Genomic DNA, 16,562 nt, shown 5'->3' with positions numbered 1-16,562 from the left:
CATTGGCCTCCCAAAGTGCTAGGATTACAGGTGTGAGCTACTGTGCTCAGCCTGTTAAGGCGTTTTTGAAAGTAACTAACAGTAGACATAATTGTGTAAAACCTGATAGGGAGGAATTTTTCTTGTTTGCTTTTTGGGGAAAGACAGAAGAATGGTTCTTTTAGAGGAGGTATGGTGAGGGTTGTGGAGGACAGGCTTTTATCCTTTGGAAAGTCATTAAAACAGAGGCAGGTGTAAGGCACTCTTGTTCTTGGGTAACAGGACATGTCTAACATCTTTCCCCTCCTCTGCTTTTGCAGTGGCATTCCTCTTTAACTGGATTGGGTTTTTCCTGTCTTTTTGCCTGACCACTTCAGCTGCAGGAAGGTATGGGGCCATTTCGGGATTTGGTCTCTCTCTAATTAAGTGGATCCTGATTGTCAGGGTAAGTTGTACAACAGAAAAGGTGGGCTCTACAGAGGGACAATAATTAGAATATTTTTGAACATTTGATTTTTCATTTGCTTTTTTAAAAGTTATTTCAACGTGTTAAATGATTTTTGGTTTGTCTGTGGTTTCATGATGAAGCCGAACCAAAATCATTTGCAAATGGTTCATGCACACAAGTTTTGTTGTCAAAGCTATTGAATATTGGTCTATCATTAATATTGTTCACCATCTGCTTTCTTTGTTTTTAATGTTTATAATATGATAATGTATATGTTCTGAAATTAGTTGTTTTTATAATAAAAGGAAGGATATTTACCCCTTTGATGTCTCATCAAAAGCAGCCATTCCTCTCATTTCTGTTACAGTTTTAATCTAGCTCTCTTCTTCCTTCTTTTCTTTTCTCCTTCTCTTCCCCTCTCCCTTCCAGGATTGCTTATGCCAAAATGTTTGGGGAGCCAAAACTGTTTAACAAGTATTGCTCCATTAGGAGCCTACCTCTGAAGTAAATTATAGAGATGTATGTCTTTAGTGACTTAAGAGTTACCAGTTAGTTAAATTTGCATGAAGTAATTTAAAGTTGTAAAAGATCTAGGCTTTTAAAGTATCCTCTGATTTCAGATACATTTATTGCTATCGTCAACCTTATAAACAAAAACAATTTATCCATCATAAATTGGCATACTTAACTAATGGGTGTTGCTTGACCACTGTAGTTTTTCTAAGTAGTGCCATCTTATTTATTATAAAAACATTTGTTAACGTTGTTAGGGTTCTAGAATCCTTTGAGAATCTGATGAAAGTTATAAACTTTTCCCCCGCATAGCTAATATGTACTTATCTATAATAATGGACTTTAGGTTAAGAACTCAAGCCCTAAAGAGGTTTTCATTCCTTCCCTAACTCTTAATTGTTACTTTATTAACAAATAAAATGCTATATTTTAATTTTCAAACTACATTAAACTCTTGGACACCAAAGCCTCCAAGGAAAAGAGAAATAAAATTAATTCCAGTCTTTTTTTTTTTTTTCAAATTAAATTTTCAACTGCATTTAAAAAGTGAATTAAATGGGCCGCGCGCTGTGGCTCACGCCTGTAATCCCAGCACTTTGGGAGGCTGAGGTGGACAGATCACAAGATCAGGAGATCAAGACCATCCTGGCTAACACGGTGAAACCCCATCTCTACTAAAAAAATACAAAAAAAAATAGTGGGACGTGGTGGCGGGGCCCTGTAGTCCCAGGTGCTTGTGAGGCTAAGGAAGGAGAATGGCGTGAACCCAGGAGGGGGAGCTTGCAGTGAGCCAAGATCGTGCCACTGCACTCCAGTCTGGGCGACAGAGTGAGATTCCGTCTCAAAAAAAACAACAATTGATCAAATGAATTAACTTGTATCAGTTAGGATGCTTTTGACTGTGAGTAACAAAAACCTAGCTCAAAATGGCCTAGAAAAAAAATTTTAATTGTTATTTTAAATGGGGAAAGTTTATTTCCCCTGAAAACAAGTCCCTGACAAGGAGGTTAGTTAAGTCAGTGGCTATTTGACATCATCAAGGTCAGCTGACCTATCAGCATATTGGCACAGATGCCCCCTGCCCTCAGGGTTAAAAGATGGCAGTTTCATGTATCAGCATTACATTGAAACACAGCAGTGCTCAAGAGAAGAAAAAGAACTATTTAAAAAAATTTTTTTCTACCACCTTTAGAAAGAACTGTTTTTTCTCTAAGAGCCAGGAAAGCTTCTCAGAAGCCCTCAACTTCCATTGGTCAGAATGGCATCCTGTGCCCATTCCTAAACCAGTTGCCAGCAAGGGAAGGGGATTACCCTGGTATACATGATAAAGCTTCCAAAGTCAAGACAAGGCTGGAGGAGTAGGAACAAAGTCAGGCCTCATTAGAAAGAAGGCAATGATATCAGCTACTTAGGAGGCTGAGGTGGGAGGATTACTTGAGCTCAGGAGTTCAAATCCAGCCTGGACAACATAGTGAGATCCTGTCTCTTAAAATTAATAATAATGAAATTGCTTTTGGCACTGAATAAGCAAGGTAAAACGATCATTATTGAAACACATTTCTAGAAGAGCAAATATTATGTGGGGAAAAAATGTTTTCTAAAAAACAAATTTTTGTATACTTTCAAAATAAGTTCATAAAGCTAAAAGCTATCATATTTAACAATTGCTTTTCTCTGAAAGGAAATAGATTTGCATTTATTGTAACCATTTCAAGCAAGTAATATGTAAAATACTTTCACTTATATTTTAAAATTATTCTAAAGGCTAAGCGATGGCATTGGTAGAACAAATAAGTCTTGCCGGGCACAGTAGCTCATGCCTGTAATCCCAGAACTTTGGGAGGCCAAGGTAGGTGGATCACCTGAGGTAGGGAGTCTGAGACCAGCCTGACCAACATGGAGAAACCCCATCTCTACTAAAAATACAAAATTAGCCAGGCATGGTGATGCATACCTGTAATCCCAGCTACTCAGGAGGCTAAGACAGGAGAATCGCTTGAACCCGGGAGGCAGAGGTTGCAGTGAGCCGAGATCGCGCCATTGCACTCCTGCCTGGGCAACAAGAGGGAAATTCTGTCTCAAAAAAAAAAAAAAATCAGTCTTGCATTTTGTGATTTTGTGTACCCTTAAGTTAAAATGAGAAATTGTGTCTGTTAAGCTGCTATAAAGTGTTTTGCCTTATTTTTTAGTTTTCCACCTATTTCCCTGGATATTTTGATGGTCAGTACTGGCTCTGGTGGGTGTTCCTGGTTTTAGGTAAGTGTTTTTAATGTAAGAAAAGGCAAGAAAACATTACATTAAATTTTATAAGTAAAATTACTTTTAGTAAACGTTCATCTTGATTACTGTATAGTAATATGTTAATAATTGTTAATAAACATTTTTAAAATGTTGCTTTCTTAAAGAATAGTCTTTCGTTACCGTCAGAGTAACGTGCAGAGTAATAAACAGTTTCTTTGTGGTTGTAGGTTTTTCCTAACCTATACATACATTCTTCTCCTCCATGTGATCAGTGGGGTGTACTGATGACTCTGTAGTCAGTCAGTTTTTTCCCCTTGTGAGCTATTGCCACACAGCATTCACAAACTCAAACCAGAATTGCTTATAGGCTTACTGCAGCCAGTTGAACTAACTTGTAAGTGCAGGTGGCCCATCTTTGGTGGGTCTGTCAGTAGAAAACAGAAAATATATAACCTCACTAGATATAACTTCTGAAAGAACCACTATTGGATTTCCAGAATTCTTTAGTTTACTATTGGTGGGAATAAGAATTATTTTACAATAGGCAAGAGGACTCTTTTTTTTTTTTTGACAGAGTCTTGCTCTGTTGCACAGGCTGGAGTGTAATGGCATGATTTCGGCTCACTGCAATCTCCACCTCCCGGGTTCAAGCAATTTTCCTTCCCCAGCCTCCCAAGTAGCTGGGATTATAGGTGTCCGCAACCGCACCTAGCTAATTTTTTGTATTTTTAGTAGAGACGGTGTTTCGCCATGTTGGCCAGGCTAGTCTCGAACTTCTGACCTCAGGTGATCCACGCGCCTCAGCCTCCCAAAGTGCTGGGGTTACAGGTGTGAGCCACCATGTCCGGCCGGAATTTTTTTTTTTTAATATATATACCAGGTATTTCAGGTTTCTGGTCTTTGGATTTTTTTTTTTACTCTAAACATCTATTTTTAAATATTTTTTTCCTAGACATTAAAACAAAGAGATGAACATTGGAGTAAATTATTTCAATGTTGGCTTCTTGATTATTTGTAAAGAAAATATATATGATACAGTAAGAGAGATCACCATCACTTCTATCATTTCTACAAAAGAATAACAGGGCCATCTTGTGGCTGTTAAAGACGATGCGATTGCCTCACTGTGCTTCTGTGACATCAGTTTCTCCTGTCTCCTGTTTTGCTTCTTATTGCCTCCTTAATTAAGATTCTTGTTGGTGGTGCTGCTAATGGGTCTGGCTAGCATATCCTGGCACCCATGCCTGACAGGTGCTTAATAAATTGAGGACCTGGGCCAGGCATGGTGGCTCACACCTGTAATCTCAGCATTTTGGGAGGCTGAGTCAGGAGGATTTCACCTTGAGGCCAGGATTTCAAGACCAGCCTGGGCAACATAGTAAGACCTCATCTCTACAAAAAATTTTTTAAAATTAGCAAAGCATGGTGGTTTGTGCCTGTAGTCCTAGCTACTCAGGAGACTGAGGCAGGAGGACCCCTTGAACCCAGGAGTTGGAGCCTGCAATGAACTATGATGGCACCACTGCACTTCAGCTTGGGTGACAGCAAGACAGTGTATCCCTAAAAACAAAACAGTTCAGGACCTGTTTTGCCAAGACTAACAGAGCCTTGCATTGCTGACCCTACATTTTACTTAGAAAATATAAATCATTCATTACACCGTCTACCACTTCCTCAACAGCATAATCTACTCTATGATTGGTCATTAGAATTCTAAGGAAAGAGAAATAGTAATTTTTTTTCCTCTCTTGATTATTGAGAACTTTAATAATAAAAATGACCAACAGGAGAATAATTTAGAAGAAATAGTTCCTTGGCTTGCTTATTTTCTAAACTGTACCTTTAAGAGAAAGGCTGACCACTCCTGTTTCCCCAAGTCAAATCCTGAATGGACCAAAGAAGAGCCCTTAAGCATATGTTCAGATTGATTGCTTATGGCATAAATGATTTAAGGAAATTTAATGGATTGATTCTCTTTCTATATTAAAGTTTCATGGGAGGTGGTTTTATAATACTTTATCAGTGATCATTCTTGCTATGTACCATTTGCTTGTATGTGAAAAATAAGAGTTTGGCCGGGCATGGTGGCTCATGCCTGTAATCCCAGCACTTTGGGAGGCTGAGGCAGGCAGATCACTTGAGGTCAGGAGTTCGAGACCAGCATGGCCACCATGGTGAAACCCCGTCTCTACTAAAACTACAAAAATTAGCTGGGTGCAGTTGCTCATGCCTGTGATCCCAGCTACTTGGGAGGAGAATGGCTTGAACCTGAGAGACGGAGGTTGCAGTGAGCTAAGATCGTGCCACTGCACTCCAGCCTGGGCGACAGAGCAAGATTCCATCTCAAAATACATATATATAGTAATAAGAGTTTGGATACACTTATGAGCATTTATACCCAATATTCGGGTCATTTTCGGAACTTCCCTTTTGAAGAGAACCAGTTTCATGGCTCTTGCAGAGCTATATGCAGAGCTCCTAAGCTGGCCGCTCTTGAGCTACAGTTAGCCTATAGTTTATTTGTTCCACAGTTACTTTTAAAGTTTTTCTTAATTGGTTGCCAACATTTTAAAAATCAAAATTATTTCACATAAAATATCTGAATGTTTTTACTTTTCTTACAAGTTGGAATATCAAGCAAAGCTAGCCTACATTCCCCATGGCACCCTTTGGCTAAAGCTGAGTTGTTGCTGTCTCCTCTATATAGGTCATGTGCCTTCCAGTTCAGTAAGATCCCACCACCGTACCCCAACTTAGTATTTGAAGGGGTAACCCCTGCTCGATACTCACTTGCTGCTTTGGGTGCCAAACAGAATGATGTTCCCCAAGCTCAGAGCTGACAGCTCTTGGTTACTGCTAAAAATCAGTTCAGCTGTCCAAGTACAGTTTTCTGCCACTGAGTATCCCAGTAAAAGTGTTTTTTAAAAAAATGTGGTAAGGGCTCAGAGACCATCTCTGAAAGAAGGCGGCCAAGAAGAGTATCCGAGTTTCCACTGGAGGTGCATATCACCTCTCTGCTGACAGTTTTAAGAGGTACAAAGTTTTGTGAATGTTACAGATTCTGGTGTCGTCACACAAAAAAGAGTATTACTAAGAAGAGAAAAATAGGCTGGGTGCAGTGGTTCACACCTATAATCCCAACTCTTTGGGAGGCTGAGACAGGAGAATCAGTTGAGCCTAGGAGTTCGAGGCCAGCCTGGGCAACATAGCGAGACGCCTATCTCTACAGAAAATTTAAAAATTAGCTAGCTGGGCATGGTGGTGTGAACCTGTTATCCTAGCTACTTGGGAGGCAGAGGCAGGAGGATCATCTGGGCCCAGGAGTTCAAGCTTACAGAGCTGTGATCGTACAACTGCACTCCAGCCTGGGCAACAGAGCAAGACCCTGTCTGTTGGGGGAAAAAAAAAATAGAGAACTAGAGTTTCAAGTTGAGACGATGAGAATTGCTGTAATAGATAAGGGGATCCTGACATCTAGTGGACAACATTATATACTGTCCACAGAAAAAACAGCTCATGACAAGGAAGGTTACATTTTTTCTTTTTACTTGAGAAAATCACAGTTATAATCTCTTTTGTTGTTGTTGTTTGGAGTTAATTATATTGGCATGCTTTTTTGGAGCTCAGTAGGTAGATTTTGATATGTTTCTCAATGAGGCTTTCATATGTAAATGTTTGGCCACATCTTTTATTTCCTTTTTAGACCAATTCAATTCTGAATGTGCAAAAGACACTATTGACTCTTGCATTATACCTTCTCATTGAAGGATGGATAATTTGGTATGAAAATCCTTTGCAGATTCTGGAGGAAATTGCTCATGCTTTGATTACCTTTAGCAGAAAAATAACAATGTATTGCTATCAGGAGAGGGATTTCTGGGGAGGGGACTTGCCACGGAAATTATAAATTCATTCATGACTTTTCTTTTTTAAATTAGGCTTTCTCCTGTTTCTCAGAGGATTTATCAATTATGCAAAAGTTCGGAAGATGCCAGAAACTTTCTCAAATCTCCCCAGGACCAGAGTTCTCTTTATTTATTAAAGGTATTAAAATTTATTCTAGTCCCAGTGTAACCATGTGCTACATTGTAGATTTCTGTTCAGTTTTAGAGTAAGTATCTGTGGTAGGGGGATATAGAGAAGGTAAGGAAGGCACAGTCCCTGCCTTTTAGCAGTTTCTTGTCTAGTGACAGGGATTTTTACAAAAAGCTATTGACAAAGTCAAATTAGAAAAATTGCCATAGGAGAAATTGTTACTTTGTGCTTTGACAGTGTGAAAGAGGCAGGGGACTTAGCAGTCATCAGAAAGCTAGGATATTTGGCTGCTTGACTGAATCCAGCATCCTGAATCCCCTGCTTACTGTTGTACCAGTTCCAGAGGATGACATTCAGAAGGAAACCTTCAGGCCTAATCACTTGTCTCTGCCCCTAAATCCCAGAACCTGGAGAGACTGTGTAATACTTTAAGAACTCCGTTTATCTGGGCTGCTGACAAGCCCACCAAGTCTTCCATCTCTTAAAATTGTCATTGAGGCTTTCCTGATGGCTTTCTTGAGGTGGACATTGTGATACTGCTCTAAGGAAGGTCAAACCCAAGAAAACAAGAGAAAGGACCTTTTCCCTTGCCTAGAACAGGAGGACTAAGCCCTGGCAAGGCTCTTTGATTCACACATGATTTTCCCCAGAGGCTGACATTCCATCTTACATCAGTGGCTGCCTAAAGGAAGAGGTAGAGAATCTTGAGAAAGAGTCACCAGAGAGAGCTCTCTTTGGTAACAAGTTCTAATAGACTTTCTTGGACTTGGCTGTTCCTTGGGACTTTTGGGGACTGTATTGATCATAGAGTAGAACCTTGAGCACCACCTAGAGGCCAGTCCAGTTGAAGGTCTTAGGCAAAGCTTTGTAAAGGGTAGGTGTAGTAGTTCAGATAACTTTACACGATAGTGGAGAGTGTGGGGAGGAATTTCAGAATCATCTGAGGCAGAGTGAAGAGCAAAAATAGGGAAGTATGGAGCTTGTTCAAAGGACAGTAGCTTGATTTGGGGCATAAAGGAGTATTGAGGGTCAAGGCTAAAAAGTCAGGTTGAAACAGGTTTCTGAAATAACCTTGAGCACCAAGTCAATTTAGTAGAACCATCAAATTGATGGAGCCCATGACATGTTGGGTCAATGCAAGACTAAGCCCACGTGGAACACGAATTTGTTCTGTACTCTTAGAGTATCAGTTTATATAGGCAATCATACGCTAATAATCAGGTTCTCAATTTTGAAGATTTGTGGTGGTCTCAGGAGGTATGTTTCAAGAAAATAAGGCATCTACCATAGTTCATTTTCCAAGTGATAGAACAGCATTGGCAACTTTAGGCAACAGAATAATATAATGAGACCATCTTGAATATAACAAACATTTTTTCAAGCATAGTATATATAGTAAACTAAAATTAACATTCATGGAGTTTTCCATGTGTCAGATAATAAGCATTTTACATGGATAATTAAATGTATGTAAGTAAAGAAGGCTTAAACTGCTTTTAAAGTTAGTTTCTCAAAGAAATATATACTAGTATTAAATATATACTAGTATTCATTACTAAAAAACAGGAATCTTTGCATGTTTAAAAATGTGTAGCATGTCATGAATTTGAATTCAGCCACACAGTCTGGATGTAGATGAACATTCACACCACTGGCCTGGGCCTTAATGCTTACGATGTGTCTTTGTTTATGTCTGGAACATAAGAGGCTTATTAAATATTCTTTGCAGTTTTATTTAGTTACCATTGTCATCTTTCATCTATATATCTGATTGGAATTTATAGTTAGCCTTAGGTTTAACTTTTACCTATCAAGGATTCAAAAGTTAGTACTATTGGATTGCTACAAGTCCTCCTTATGAAGGGTGCTGAAATCACCTAATATTTTCCCCCTGATACATTGACACCCAAAATATACTGAGGGGACAGATTTCTTTCTGTTTTTAAAAAAAGTCATCGATTCTGTAGGTGTAGTTTAATGTTAGCTCTGAATTTCTAAATGGACTGAGATCACACCTCTGCCTATTCTCTTCATCCTTCAGTTAGAAGGAAATTTGCATCTTTATTAGGGGATTGCATACCTTCTTCATCTTGGTTCTAAGCATAAGAAATAGCAGTCCAGTTGACAGAAAGCCTGAACGTCTCAGTTTTCCTGTGTTGTTTGGTACTTTACTGAAAATTTTGTTATTATTGTTTGGATTTTCTAAAATTTTTGAAATGTTTTTTGATGTTCTAAATTTAAAACTATGCATGTGGGGTTGTGATTTGAAGTAGGCAGTCCTTAGTAATAATAATGTTGTAGGAACTGCTAAGGGAGATTGAAGTGATGAACCTGCTGGTGCTTCAGGAGTATACATTAAGAGTTGTCAGAAACTTACTCAGGTAAATGGATGCACTCCATTGGAGGGCATAATAGAGTTTATTTGCTTTTCTGTTTAACTGTGATACCCTGGTTTGTTTGAAATAATTCCTGACACACCCAGAGAATTCAGAGCTCTAAATTAAGGGTTTGAGGAACTTACAGCAGACTTTAGAATTCTAATGACTTCACTAATTTTCCAGGGGTCCCCAGAGGGAACCTGAAAAACCATAATATCCTATGGGACTGAGTTCCCTTTGTCCATTGAAAGGGTAAGAACTATGTCCAGATCCAGATGTAGAATCCTTTCTTTCTCTAGTTCAGAGGACATTTAGTTTAATTTTGTTAGAAGACATATTAGGAAATTGTCATGTGAAGTATGAAAGCTTTATTTTTTTTCCTCTCTATGGATTCTTTATTATGTTTATCACAGTTTTTAAAAAGTCATTATCTGCTAATTCCAACATCAAGATAGATAAGTCTATTTGTATTGATGGATTTTTTCTCTTGACTCTGGGTTACATTTTCCTGTTTTTACATACCTGGCCAGTCATTTCTTTGTTGCAGCATTGTCGGTTATCATGTTGTAGAGATTGTGAGCTCTGAATTTTATCAGAAGGTTGTTGAGTTTTTGCCTAGCAGGCAGTCAGATTACTAAAGGATAACTTTGATCTTCTTTCTAACTGTCATGTATAGTGATTCTTCTAGGGAGATAGGGGTAGGGGAGAGGGAAAATGTAGTTTAAAAAAACCTAGGCTAACTCCTGCTGAGGAAAATCACTGATAAATTAGTGACTCCTCTGCTAAATTCCCTGTCTCGACATTGTCAACCTGAAGTCATCAAAAGGATCAGAATACAGAATTTATGCAAGTAGAAAGCTGGGAATGGCCAATCAGAGAACACAAACTTTAGAAGATGGGGTCAGTGTTCCCAAAAGCTTTATTTTCTTTTATGGACTTCTACTTCTTTGATGGAGATCTCACCAGTTAAAAGGTAGCTGAAGAAAGACACAGGTAGGGAATTTTTAAAATAACTTTGCCGGAAAGATACAGATACAGAATTTTTAAAATAACTTCACCATAACAGAAAAATAATACTTTCCGTATTGTACTAAGATTTGGCAATTTACTACAAAAGGGTGTAAGAATAGTGACTTTTCTAGTCAGGCTACCTAAAATATAGTACAAATAAACCAATCTTAAAGTGATCCCGAAACACCTCTTTCTAATCAGCCAAGGTAGATGTTACAAAAGCTAAACATTAGAGCTCGTGTACTACTATCATAGGGGCAGCTCTCAGGTTCCCTTTCAGAGTCCGTTTAAGCTTAAGGGAGGGAAAATGTATTAATAAGCTGTTATCTGTTTTCCTACTTCATAACAAAATGCCAGAAGGAACTGCTAAAGGTGTGCACAGTGGCCATCAAGAAGTATGTGACTGGGCTGGGCGCGGTGGCTCTCGACTGTAATCCCAGCACTTGGGGAGGCCGAGGTGGGCAGGTCACCTGAGGTTAGAAGTTTGAGACCAGCCTGGCCAACATGATAAAACCCCATCTCTACTAAAAATACAAAAATTAGCTGGGCGTGGTGATGTGCACCTCTAATCCCAGCTACTTGGGAGGCTGAGGCAGAAGAATAACTTGAACCCAGGAGGTGGAGGTTGCATTGAGCCAAGATCATGTCACTACACTCCAGCCTGGGCAACTGAGCAAGACTCTGTCTCAAAAAAAAAAAAAGTATGTGACCGAGGAAGCAGAAGAAACAGATAACCTGTTATAAACATCTGTACCTGAAATGGTAAAAAATGTAAAGTGTTCATACTTGTTCCTATTTACCAGTTCACTGGAAAATACATTTTTATGGATTACTGCCTCCTCTGATGCTGCCAAGTGAATGAGGAGTTAACTACAGTAATAAGGTGGTAACACAGTTGATTGGTTATATATTGGTTATAATAGTGTCTTATAACACTATTTGTGTGGTACCAAAAGCACTTGTACATACGAAGCATAATGTATTTTAAAATTATTTATTTTAACTACATCTGAAATAGAAGGAAAAAGAGGAGGTTTTTGAGCCCTAGCATTAATGAACTAGGGCCTTCATAATTTAAAAAGTGACCTAGTGACCTGTACCTATTAGGCATCAAATATTTTAATTTTTTTCCATGTGATAACAGACACTTTCATTTCTCCTTTTCTGTAATTTTTCTCCTATTCCTTAATATCTCTTTTATTAAAGGAAATTCATCTCAAGGTAAAGGTTTACTTATTGGACTGTGTTATAAGATAGCAAGATAGTAGAAATGGTGTTTCCAGTAGAATTTTTGCTGAACAAAATTTACATAATATCTCCAAGAAGAACTGGTTGTCTTCCTGTTGGAATTAAATGATCTGTAAGCTATTGGATTCCTTTTTTTTACAAAGTGATCTGATCTACAATTTAGTAATGTGGTCCAGAGTCCCTAAGATCTGTTTGTCCTTCAGTTTGCGTACTGCCAGCATTTGTGTAACACTGCCATTCAAGCCTCCAAGTCTCAGACAGCAGTGCCTGCTAGCAGTCTTTCATTTGGAAATTGTGTGGTGATTGAGATTACCCACTGGTCACCTATCTAGGTCCTCTTGAGAGATTTTAATTTAATTTAATTTAATTTTTACTTTTCTTACTGAACAAGCAAAGGGATTTTTAATGTTTGTTGGGTGGCAGACTTTGACTTTGAGGAATCTATTAAAGCTGTTTACCTATGCTAAAGCATCATAAACTAAGGAAGTGACCAGGTAATTGTACCATATTGCATATTCTTGCAAACTCTGTTTTGACCTACTAGTCACTGTTTCATCAGTTTTCATCTATTAAACTGATAAAACAGAAATTACTTATGTTTATAATGAGTCTGGCCTCATTGCAAAAATGTTCATTTAATATTCATCTGCCAATTTTCTTTTTGCTTCTACTTGGCTTTAGAATTCCTTATATTCTTGTGTCTCTGTCTCTGTGCTTTCCGAGGTCTTTCCGTCTCTTATATCTCAATCTAAAGAAAAGATGTCCTTGTATCAGTTTCAGTGGTTTACTTCAAATCACAATACAAGTGAATTTATAGTTTGGAAAAATGTTGATAATATTAAAATATGTTAATTTCCTCCAGTGTGTTTGTAGTGTCTCTCCATTTTGGCAGCCTTTTAAATATTTATGCAGTAATTAATCAGAAAAGATACAGAAGACGTCAGGCATAGTAGCGCACACCTGTTAGTCCCAGTTACTTGGGGAGCTGAGGCAGAAGTATGGCTTGAGCCCCGGAGGTGTAGGTTGCAGTGAGCCAAGCTTGCGCCACTGCACTCCGGCCTGAGTGACAGACTCTTGTCTCCAAAAAAAAAAAAAAGAAAGAAAAGACACAGAAGAGTTTCTTGTGGCTTTTACAGTAATCTGGGGGATAGAAAAGTAAGTTATGGACCCATATGTGAGCCGATCCAACTCTTACTTGTTCCTGAGTACCACAAAATAGTTTCTCAATAAATATTTATTAAGCAGTAAATGTATCTCTTTAGTGTTTCTTTTGTTGTTAATATTTCTTCTTTTATTATTAATATAGGGAATTACTTGTAGTTTTTCGCAAGTTGTTTTCATGAGAACCAAAACAATGTACTAGTACAGAAATGCCTCAAAGTATTAGATGAAAACTGCATTTAGTAAAATGCATAGGCATTATTTTGAGAGCATTTATTTCAGTCGGATACATTCCTTTCTTAAAATTAGTTTGAAACTACATATATTATTTTAAGAGAAACATGCCCCCAAAATACAATGACTTTTTTGGAAAACTTGTTTTTTAAAAGTATTTGTGGTACCTGTGAGTTTATCCTTGTTTTCTAATTTTGCCATGCTCAATTGAGGTATAGCATGGCATTGTTGACATCCTTACTGGAAATCTTCCTTGTGCAATATCTAGTGGAATTGTTAGGGTAAACAGTAGCTTCAGGTATATTAGGAAAATTACCTGTGCACTTGGATTATGCTCTCTGTCCCAAGTTACAGTCAGGGTTAAGTGTGGGATGCAGTAGCACTGTTTCCATTCTATTCTTTTGTTAAGAGGTTTGGAAAGAGTGACCCCTGACTTCAGGAGTTTTTAGAAAAAGCATTCCAGTTTTTTCTAGTTCTAGAGGCCTTGATAACTTTAAGAACTGAAATTTTAATGTTTATTGAATACCATGATGTCAGTATACAGTAATCTTAAAACTATGTTAAAATGCACTTGTGTCTCCAAACATCCTGCCTTCTTTTGTGACTACATCCTTCTCTTAGCCAAAATAACAAGCTAACTAGAGTTTCAATATTCAATATCCTTCTCTGGCAGATGTTTTCTGGCAAAGGCCTTCCTGCATTTATGAATTCTCTCTCAAGAAGCAAGAGAACACCTGCAGGAAGTGAATCAAGATGCAGAACACAGAGGAATAATCACCTGCTTTAAAAAAATAAAGTACTGTTGAAAAGATCATTTCTCTCTATTTGTTCCTAGGTGTAAAATTTTAATAGTTAATGCAGAATTCTGTAATCATTGAATCATTAGTGGTTAATGTTTGAAAAAGCTCTTGCAATCAAGTCTGTGATGTATTAATAATGCCTTATATATTGTTTGTAGTCATTTTAAGTAGCATGAGCCATGTCCCTGTAGTCAGTAGGGGGCAGTCTTGCTTTATTCATCCTCCATCTCAAAGTGAACTTGGAATTAAATATTTTATTGTAAGATATGTATAATGCTGGCCATTTTAAAGGGGTTTTCTCAAAAGTTAAACTTTTGTTACTGTGTTTTTGCACATAATCCATATTTGCTGTTCAAATTTATCTAGAAATTTATTCAATTCTGTGTGAACACCTGGAAGCAAAATCATAGTGCAAAAATACATTTAAGGTGTGGTCAAAAATATGTCTTTAATTGGTAAATAATAAGCGTTAATTTTTTATAGCCTGTATTCACAATTTTGCAATACTTTATTGTACCTAAGGGATTCTAAAGGTGTTGTCACTGTATAAAATAGAAAGGACTAGGATACAAATGAAACTTAATTACTAAAATGTAATTCTTGACACTCTTTCTATAATTAGAGTCCCTCACCCCCATCCCCATCCCCACCCCCCCTTATTTTCCTTTTATCTCCTGATGGTTAGGCCAAAGGCTGGGAGTAAGGAGAGGATTAGGTACTTAGGAGCAAAGAAGTAGCTTGGAACTTTTGAGATGATCCCTAACATACTGTACTACTTGCTTTTACAATGTGTTAGCAGAAACCAGTGGGTTATAATGTAGAATGATGTGCTTTCTGCCCAAGTGGTAATTCATCTTGGTTTGCTATGTTAAAACTGTAAATACAACAGAACATTAATAAATATCTCTTGTGTAGCACCTTTTACTGTAGATTAGTGCTTAATTTCTTGGCTTGCATTTGTTGATTGCTAAGGCAATTTTTTCTAATCGTAGGGAATAATTCAGTAGATGTGATTAAAAAGCTAATGTTGGATCAGGTTTTTTTTCTTCATTTTCAGCACAAGAAGTCCTCTTCTTTCATATCCTACTAAATACATTCCTAAAAATGTATATGAACATTGGTTCTGTAAAAGATAATGGACTAAAAAAGTAGAGAGGAGTTGTAGAGATCTTAAATCCTTCTGGAATTCCTAATTATGCTTCAATTTTTAGACATAATTTTAGATGATTTATTTCCAGTGTTTTCTGCATGTTCTCATTTGTTCTTTTTCTCAGTTGAATGCACCAACTGGTTTGAGTCCTGTGAGCATTCAGTCAGTTGAAATTAAAGATTCCTCATTTCTCCTGATTTCTATTCTTGTCTCCATGTTACATTTAGAGACCAGTGGTTTTTATGATATCAGCCATTTGATTTTTATTTTCTATTTAAGAAATATAAAGAAAAAATACACCAAGATGGTCAAATTACTACACAAATCAGCACCAGCACAGTCTGATAGCTGCAAATGTCCATTCATCTGCTGTGTGTGAATATCCAGAATCAGCATAGGAAGTCATTTAGGATGTCAGTATGTAATGCACAGAATTGTGGGTTGTTTGAAAGCCAAACAGGAAAATTAGGAGCCTCCTGGATTGACATTTCAATGATCCTTCCAACCAGTTTATGGATTATTATGAATAATAGTATAGTGTGTTCTTGTTCAGAAGTTATATTTGATAATAGAGAAGGAGGGAGTTTTATGAAAGCTTCTTTGAAGATTTTTTTTTTCGTTTTGAATCAGATTGTATCAACAATGGAGTCTGGAATTTTGTATGGCCTATAATGTTTTAAGTTCCAGAATGAAAAGGTCCATAACAATCTGAATAGATGTGGACACATATAGCAGAGAGAACTATGTAAATTATCTTGCAGAACAAAATAGAAGGGTCCTAAATCACATTAATTCAAACATTGTAGACTAGCTTTGTGTTTATTCTTCAGGTCCTTGTGCCTTATTTGGTTTTGTATATTCAACGAACTGAAATATTTGGAATTCCTATTTCTACATATTTGGTAGTCCATAAGACTTTGTCAAATGTAAACCTACAGTTTGATGTGCTTTAAAATACCTAGTCAAGAGGATGATTTCTCTTTAATCGTTTAAATGTTCTGAAAGTTAAAATCTTTTGAGGCACATAAAGTTGGCACCATATATCATCTGGAGTCCTTACTGGTATTCAGGATGAAAATGTTCATGCTGCATTGTTGATTCTCATTTTTCTCTCCCATTTTCTTTCTCACTTGGATACGTTAATACTGATAATGGATAAAGGGTGATATTTTATAATAAATGGTTTTAGAAAGGTATTCATAGGAACCGTGGTTATTAAGGTTATGGAGTAAACTAGCTTGGACCTTGGGCTACAGGACAACTAGGATTCACCCGTAATGACACAGTGGCCTGTGTTTCTTAACTTCTTGTTGCCATTTGAAACTCTGTACTCCTATGTTTAAAGGGTTCTGTATAGTCGTTTT

The 16,562-nt window shown here is 37.4% G+C and overlaps 1 protein-coding gene across 1 annotated transcript in view; it reads left to right on the top strand.

Moving 5' to 3' along the window:
• The window catches only part of NDFIP1 (Nedd4 family interacting protein 1), a 46,065-nt gene extending 31,100 nt beyond the window's left edge, over nt 1–14,965 (top strand). The window contains exons 5-8 of the mRNA XM_008014784.3: nt 300–424; nt 3,130–3,196; nt 7,120–7,225; nt 13,922–14,965. Of these exons, the coding sequence (XP_008012975.1) occupies nt 300–424; nt 3,130–3,196; nt 7,120–7,223 (296 nt within the window). The 3' untranslated portion in view covers nt 7,224–7,225; nt 13,922–14,965. The remainder of the gene's footprint in view (nt 1–299; nt 425–3,129; nt 3,197–7,119; nt 7,226–13,921) is intronic.
• The last annotated feature ends 1,597 nt before the right edge of the window (nt 14,966–16,562 follow it).

The sequence above is a fragment of the Chlorocebus sabaeus genome, chromosome 23, assembly GCF_047675955.1.
Source record: "Chlorocebus sabaeus isolate Y175 chromosome 23, mChlSab1.0.hap1, whole genome shotgun sequence".
Taxonomy (NCBI): domain Eukaryota; kingdom Metazoa; phylum Chordata; class Mammalia; order Primates; family Cercopithecidae; genus Chlorocebus; species Chlorocebus sabaeus.
The sequence above is the reverse complement of the archived record's forward strand: the minus strand, read 5'-3'. Positions and strand labels throughout refer to the sequence as shown.